This window comes from Coregonus clupeaformis, unplaced genomic scaffold (genome assembly GCF_020615455.1).
Source record: "Coregonus clupeaformis isolate EN_2021a unplaced genomic scaffold, ASM2061545v1 scaf2933, whole genome shotgun sequence".
In the NCBI taxonomy this organism is placed as follows: domain Eukaryota; kingdom Metazoa; phylum Chordata; class Actinopteri; order Salmoniformes; family Salmonidae; genus Coregonus; species Coregonus clupeaformis.
The window spans coordinates 18,563-27,500 of NW_025536387.1; the positions used below are offsets into that span (position 1 = coordinate 18,563).

Genomic DNA, 8,938 nt, shown 5'->3' on the forward strand with positions numbered 1-8,938 from the left:
ACTTCCTTACCATCTAACAGGATCTTTTTTTTCCAAAATAAGCCTTCAAATGCATAGTAGTTTGTCAATTGCATGTACAGATACATTTATTTTCTAAATAATCATTTGGACCATTTCTTCTCCAATAGGATAAGATAAGATGAGATATGCAGAAAGGAAACGTTAGCTACATGTATAATATAACTGGTCTATCTGGTCAGAGTCCAGCTGTTGTCAGTTTCATCCCAGATGTGTATAGTGAGCTGTATGAAACTGTCTGTCTGCTCATCTGTTCCGGGAACAGTTTCCTATCAGTGATGTATCCTCAGCTAGCTGTATGGGAAACATCTGGAACAGTCTCTTGTCACAACTGACTTCATCTTGGTGAAATTACAAAATTATGAGAATTCACGGAATCAGTCTTGCCTCTTGTCTGTCTTGTGTTCATACGGTTGACACGAACCACGTAGAGAAACAACGGTCTATTCTGAACATCAGAATGATCGTAGACATGACCGTGAAAACCCTGTATTGACTAGAAGTCGTATGGCTTGGGACAAGTAAGAGCGAGAGGTTAATTTATATAATATGTTGCTTGCACGGTCAGCTAGTTCTGAAGAACAGTGTAGTAATGGTAGGACAGAGCAGAGGAGACACTGGTGGCAGAGAAACAAGGCTATTTACAAGGATAAGGACAACACACCGTATTTCCAAGCAGATTGCCAGGACAACACACCGTATTTCCAAGCAGATTGCCAGGACAACACACCGTATTTCAACAGATTGCCAGGACAACACACCGTATTTCCAAGCAGATTGCCAGGACAACACACTGTATTTCCAAGCAGATTGCCAGGACAACACACCGATTTCCAAGCAGATTGCCAGGACAACACACCGTATTTCCAAGCAGATTGCCAGGACAACACACCGTATTTCCAAGCAGATTGCCAGGAAACACACCGTATTTCAAGCAGATTGCCAGGACAACACACCGTATTTCCAAGCAGATTGCCAGGACAACACACCGTATTTCCAAGCAGATTGCCAGGACAACACACCGTATTTCCAAGCAGATTGCCAGGACAACACACCGTATTTCCAAGCAGATTGCCAGGACAACACACCGTATTTCCAAGCAGGTTGCCAGGACAACACACCGTATTTCCAAGCAGATTGCCAGGACAACACACCGTATTTCCAAGCAGATTGCCAGGACAACACACCGTATTTCCAAGCAGATTGCCAGGACAACACACCGTATTTCCAAGCAGATTGCCAGGACAACACACCGTATTTCCAAGCAGATTGCCAGGACAACACACCCGTATTTCCAAGCAGATTGCCAGGACAACACACCGTATTTCCAAGCAGATTGCCAGGACAACACACCGTATTTCCAAGCAGATTGCCAGGACAACAACCGTATTTCCAAGCAGATTGCCAGGACAACACACCGTATTTCCAAGCAGATTGCCAGGACAACACACTGTATTTCCAAGCAGATTGCCAGGACAACACACCGTATTTCCAAGCAGATTGCCAGGACAACACACCGTATTTCCAAGCAGATTGCCAGGACAACACACCCGTATTTCCAAGCAGATTGCCAGGACAACACACCGTATTTCCAAGCAGATTGCCAGGACAACACACCGTATTTCCAAGCAGATTGCCAGGACAACACACCGTATTTCCAAGCAGATTGCCAGGACAACACACCGTATTTCCAAGCAGATTGCCAGGACAACACACCGTATTTCCAAGCAGATTGCCAGGACAACACACCCGTATTTCCAAGCAGATTGCCAGACAACGATTTCCAAGCAGATTGCCAGGACAACACACCGTATTTCCAAGCAGATTGCCAGGACAACACACCGTATTTCCAAGCAGATTGCCAGGACAACACACCGTATTTCCGAAGCAGATTGCCAGGACAATACACCGTATTTCCAAGCAGATTGCCAGGACAACACACCGTATTTCCAAGCAGATTGCCAGGACAACACACCGTATTTCCAAGCAGATTGCCAGGACAACACACCGTATTTCCAAGCAGATTGCGGACAACACACGTATTTCCAAGCAGATTGCCAGGACAACACACCGTATTTCCAAGCAGATTGCCAGGACAACACACCGTATTTCCAAGCAGATTGCCAGGACAACACACCGTATTTCCAAGCAGATTGCCAGGACAACACACCGTATTTCCAAGCAGATTGCCAGGACAACACACCGTATTTTCAAGCAGATTGCCAGGACAACACACCGTATTTCCAAGCAGATTGCCAGGACAACACACCGTATTTCCAAGCAGATTGCCAGGACAACACACCGTATTTCCAAGCAGATTGCCAGGACAACACACCCGTATTTCCAAGCAGATTGCCAGGACAACACACGTATTTCAAGCAGATTGCCAGGGCAACACACCGTATTTCCAAGCAGATTGCCAGGACAACACACCGTATTTCCAAGCAGATTGCCAGGACCAACACACCGTATTTCCAAGCAGATTGCCAGGACAACACACCGTATTTCCAAGCAGATTGCCAGGACAACACACCGTATTTCCAAGCAGATTGCCAGGACAACACACGGTATTTCAAGCAGATTGCCAGGACAACACACCGTATTTCAAGCAGATTGCCAGGACAACACACCGTATTTCCAAGCAGATTGCCAGGACAACACACCGTATTTCCAAGCAGATTGCCAGGACAACACACACGTATTTCCAAGCAGATTGCCAGGACAACACACCGTATTTCCAAGCAGATTGCCAGGACAACACACCGTATTTCCAAGCAGATTGCCAGGACAACACACCGTATTTCCAAGCAGATTGCCAGGACAACACACCGTATTTCCAAGCAGATTGCCAGGACAAGCACACCGTATTTCCAAGCAGATTGCCAGGACAACACACCGTATTTCCAAGCAGATTGCCAGGACAACACACCGTATTTCCAAGCAGATTGCCAGGACAACACACCGTATTTCCAAGCAGATTGCCAGGACAACACACCGTATTTCCAAGCAGAGTGCCAGGACAACACACCGTATTTCCAAGCAGATTGCCAGGACAACACACCGTATTTCCAAGCAGATTGCCAGGACAACACACCGTATTTCCAAGCAGATTGCCAGGACAACACACCGTATTTCCAAGCAGATTGCCAGGACAACACACCGTATTTCCAAGCAGATTGCCAGGACAACACACCGTATTTCAAGCAGATTGCCAGGACAACACCGTATTTCCAAGCAGATTGCCAGGACAACACACCGTATTTCCAAGCAGATTGCCAGGACAACACACCCGTATTTCCAAGCAGATTGCCAGGACAACACACCGTATTTCCAAGCAGATTGCCAGGACAACACACCGTATTTCCAAGCAGATTGCCAGGACAACACACCGTATTTCCAAGCAGATTGCCAGGACAACACACCGTATTTCCAAGCAGATTGCCGGGACAACACACCGTATTTCCAAGCAGATTGCCAGGACAACACACCGTATTTCAAGCAGATTGCCAGGACAACACACGTATTTCCAAGCAGATTGCCAGGACAACACACCGTATTTCCAAGCAGATTGCCAGGACAACACACTCGTATTTCCAAGCAGATTGCCAGGACAACACACCGTATTTCCAAGCAGATTGCCAGGACAACACACCGTATTTCCAAGCAGATTGCCAGGACAACACACCGTATTTCCAAGCAGATTGCCAGGACAACACACCGTATTTCCAAGCAGATTGCCAGGACAACACACCGTATTTCCAAGCAGATTGCCAGGACAACACACCGTATTTCCAAGCAGATTGCCAGGACAACACACCGTATTTCCAAGCAGATTGCCAGGACAACACACCGTATTTCCAAGCAGATTGCCAGGACAACACACCGTATTTCCAAGCAGATTGCCAGGACACACACCGTATTTCCAAGCAGATTGCCAGGACAACACACCGTATTTCCAAGCAGATTGCCAGGACAACACACCGTATTCCAAGCAGATTGCCAGGACAACTACACCGTATTTCCAAGCAGATTGCCAGGACAACACACCGTATTTCCAAGCAGATTGCCAGGACAACACACCGTATTTCCAAGCAGATTGCCAGGACAACACACCGTATTTCCAAGCAGATTGCCAGGGCAACACACCGTAGTTCCAAGCAGATTGCCAGGGCAACACACCGTAGTTCCAAGCAGATTGCCAGGACAACACACCGTATTTCCAAGCAGATTGCCAGGACAACACACCGTATTTCCAAGCAGATTGCCAGGACAACACACCGTAGTTCCAAGCAGATTGCCAGGACAACACACCGTATTTCCAAGCAGATTGCCAGGACAACACACCGTATTTCCAAGCAGATTGCCAGGACAACACACCCGTATTTCAAGCAGATTGCCAGGACAACACACCGTATTTCAAGCAGATTGCCAGGACAACACACCGTATTTCCAAGCAGATTGCCAGGACAACACACCGTATTTCCAAGCAGATTGCCAGGACAACACACGTATTTCCAAGCAGATTGCCAGGACAACACACCGTATTTCCAAGCAGATTGCCAGGACAACACACCGTATTTCAAGCAGATTGCCAGGACAACACACCGTATTTCCAAGCAGATTGCCAGGACAACACACCGTATTTCCAAGCAGATTGCCAGGACAACACACCGTATTTCCAAGCAGATTGCCAGGACAACACACCGTAGTTCCAAGCAGATTGCCAGGACAACACACCGTATTTCCAAGCAGATTGCCAGGACAACACATCGTATTTCCAAGCAGATTGCCAGGACAACACACCGTAGTTCCAAGCAGATTGCCAGGACAACACACCGTATTTCCAAGCAGATTGCCAGGACAACACACCGTAGTTCCAAGCAGATTGCCAGGACAACACACCGTATTTCCAAGCAGATTGCCAGGACAACACACCGTAGTTCCAAGCAGATTGCCAGGACAACACACCGTATTTCCAAGCAGATTGCCAGGACAACACACCGTAGTTCCAAGCAGATTGCCAGGGCCTAAATGTTCCTTACTCAAACAGTCAGGCCACTATTTATCAATAATTGGTTCATTTATTTTTCACATTTTATATTCACATTAACGAAGGATTTGACAACTTTTAGCTTCTTTGACATATACACACACGGGCGAGCAAGCACACACACACACACACACACACACACACACACACATTTAACTGGGTATCGTGAGTAATTTTTCTGATGATATTGAAAGGCATTGGCCTCCATGACAAACCATCTGTAAACAATATCAATTAAAACAGCCTTTGCTAAATGTTGTTATGTTTAGAGGCAATAATCCCTAACCAGGGATTCAACTGTGGGTAATAGAGGGATCAGTATTAGTGGAGTACTAGACACACATGCGGGGTGCGTTCACAGGCAGGCAGGGTTTACAGTAATACAGCAGGACAGGATTGTATGAGATCTGGGTCAGGCCGTGTTTCCTAACTCTGCACCATATGGCTATGTGCTGGGACCACTGAGGAATAGAGGCAAATGCAGAGAGGGGTCTGTCTGTCTCCTCTATGGGGATAGCCCTCAGTCTGAACATAGGGGTCTGTCTGTCTCCTCTATGGGGATAGCCCTCAGTCTGAACATAGGGGTCTGTCTGTCTCCTCTATGGGGATAGCCCTCAGTCTGAACATAGGGGTCTGTCTGTCTCCTCTGGGGATAGCCCTCAGTCTGAACATAGGGGTCTGTCTGTCTCCTCTATGGGGATAACCCTCAGTCTGAACATAGGGGTCTGTCTGTCTCCTCTATGGGGATAGCCCCGAGTCTGAACATAGGGGGTCTGTCTGTCTCCTCTATGGGATAACCCTCAGTCTGAACATAGGGGTCTGTCTGTCTCCTCTATGGGGATAGCCCTGAGTCTGAACATAGGGGTCTGTCTGTCTCCTCTATGGGGATAGCCCTGAGTCTGAACATAGGGGTCTGTCTGTCTCCTCTATGGGGATAGCCCTGAGTCTGAACATAGGGGTCTGTCTGTCTCCTCTATGGGGATAGCCCTGAGTCTGAACATAGGGGTCTGTCTGTCTCCTCTATGGGGATAGCCCTGAGTCTGAACATAGGGGGTCTGTCTGTCTCCTCTATGGGGGATAACCCTCAGTCTGAACATAGGGGGTCTGTCTGTCTCCTCTATGGGGATAGCCCTGAGTCTGAACATAGGGGTCTGTCTGTCTCCTCTATGGGGATAGCCCTCAGTCTGAACATAGGGGTCTCTCTGTGTAATTGTTTTCCTGTGGTCCAGAGTTTTTCCTGATCTGGTAGCAGGCTAACCTAACCATCTCTGGACCCTAGTTGGAAGCGTCAATCATGTTTATATTAAAAAGGCATAACCACCTGAAGTTTGAGTATAAACCAAATTTGATGACATTCGCATTTGGACCAAAACTAATAGGCTACATGCTGTGAATTGTTGCATTACACAAGAGTGTAATACAGTTTGGTTGCATTATTCAATGGTGTAAAAATGTATATTTGAGAAGAAAAGTGCCTATTAAAAGTGGGTATTAACACGGGGTAACTGGGATCTCCGGAATCTCTGTCCAGGGAACACTTCGAACACATTTACCCCCAAAATTAAATGACAAGACTCGGAAATTACAACATGTTCCCCCAATGTGGCACTAGCCTGAGGTTTCCCCCTACATACAGGTCCAGGATCAGCTTCCCCTTCCCCAATCCTAACCTTAACCAGTAGTTGGGGGGAAATGCAAAACTGACCCAGGATCAGCATCTAGGGGCAACTTCACCCTACTCCCACGGTGGGAAAGAGGGTTGAGCTTGGCATGTAACGATGACGTCGGTCTGGGACCGTTTACTCTTGTTGTTTTCATTGGCTGTTACATACGTCTTCCTTTTTAAAGGTCAGTAGCAGAAAGGGCTCTTTGGTGCAGTTAATTAAACCCTACAGGAAAACCCCTGCAGTACAGCCTATAAAAGAACGTGTGCGCTATTTGAGCTGTCATCGTGACTCTTCAGACAGTCACTCATTTGATACTGCTATTGCACAGTTCACTACATAGGCATCTCTGCCACAGGGATTGATCACAGACATGAAGTGTTGGGGGGGGGGGAGTGTTGCTGAGATAATGTTTTCTCCCTGAGCTGCTGACGACTATTTTTGCCCACTCATACAGGAGTAATAAAGGCCCAGTGACCAAATAAATAAATAAAATATAAATATATATTTTTTTCATTGTGATTGCAGCACCCTCAGCACACCTGCTTCCTGTGGCTATGCCTAGTGGCACAGCCAAGCCCGCTTCCTTGGGGAAAGCCCTGGCATAGTGACGATATCTTGGTTTCAAATGCTTTAAATGGGCACTTCCAATTTTTGCGGAATTTCCCAGGACTCTCTGGGTAAATATGAATATTTGCGGTATTGAAACTTGGTATATTTTCGGGAAAATAATCCCTAGCGGCTAGTGAGATGTGGCGTTGCCAGCCACAGTGAAAGACAAGACAAGAATGTCATGTGAATTGAAAAAAGTTGCATTTTCTTTTCGCCACCCTGCTCTTCCGGCTCTCATTCATATCTCATAGAGGGAATTGGGCCTAACTTTGGAAACAAATCTATTTCACACCAGCAGTGTTAGGGTCTATTCCAGTTCCATCCAGTCAATTCAGGAAGTAAACTGAAATTCAAATTTTCCTCATTTCAGTTTATTTCTTGACTTTATTTCTTGACCCTGCCTACCCCTGCCTACCCCTACCTAACCCTGCCTACCCCTGCCTACCATGTGTTACAGTGTGTTTCATATTGACACATCACTAACTCAGCTCATGGGTTCAGCTAAAATAATAACATTAAAAAAGGGGCTTAAATGCTTATCCCTGCATGGCCTGTAAATACAGTAAATACCAGGGTGATTAGAAGTGATCCTAACCCCCAGAGAGGCCCTCCCACTGGCCCTGTGGTCCCCAGCCGCCACCCCCTCTCCCTGGGGGAGGATGCAAGGTGAGACCCAGGACCAGGATTAGAGCCCAGGCCTAATTTCCCTAGCCATAGCAGCTGCTGGACGCTGGCCACTTCATTTATATAAGTAGCATTAGCGCTAGTATTAGCGTAATGTAATTGCAGCTATTTGATTATTAATTGAAGTTGGTTAAGCTAAGTAGCTCTTTGGCTAAATGGAAAATGATTAGTTTTTGGTCACTGCTATCGGTGTTGGAATGGAACACCATTTTGAGAAGTGGGTTTGTGTGTGTGTGTGTGTGTGTGTACATTTGTGTGTGTGTGTGTGTGTGTCCTCTGCTCTGCGTTGGGGCCCGTTTAATTTCATATGCCTGGGTTCACCTTGACACATCGACACCACAGCTATCTCGTTAATTACACACACACACACACACACACACACACACACACACACACACACACACACACACACAGAGATAGAGCTTATATATTGTGAATTTTGTAGCTTTTCGACTCTCTAATCCCCCTAAGCATGGAAAACATGAGGCGATAATGTAATTACATTAGACAAACTAACAGCTCAGAATACCGGAAGTCTAAGGTCCCTGTAAGACTGGCTCTGAATGAAGAGACACAGTCTTCCAGGGACACACTATCACACCATCTTATGTCCTCTGTGGGTTACAGAGTTAAGACTGTAATAAAACTGGGATCCTTTCCACTGGAAGCTGCAATATGGTGTGAGCCATTCAACTGGCACAGAAGAGAGCAGGTTACAACTCTGTCACCTCTCAGTTAGAGTGTATTGAGGACGAACTCAGATACACAGTTCTGGATCAGATACCATCTAATGGTCGCCTCTTGCCTCACCCCAGCAGGGCCTTTTCTGGTGTATTGTTCTTCCATGATATCAGTCAGTATTTCTCCTGTCCAGCCATGAGTGAATTAGGAAGAGGGATATTTCATAATA

At 46.5% G+C, this 8,938-nt stretch overlaps 1 protein-coding gene across 1 annotated transcript in view; it reads left to right on the top strand.

Moving 5' to 3' along the window:
• The first annotated feature begins 6,846 nt into the window (after nucleotides 1–6,846).
• The window catches only part of LOC123489273, a 10,652-nt gene continuing 8,560 nt past the window's right edge, over nucleotides 6,847–8,938 (top strand). Inside the window, exon 1 of the mRNA XM_045219954.1 lies at nucleotides 6,847–6,851. Within this exon, the coding sequence (XP_045075889.1) occupies nucleotides 6,847–6,851 (5 nt within the window). The remainder of the gene's footprint in view (nucleotides 6,852–8,938) is intronic.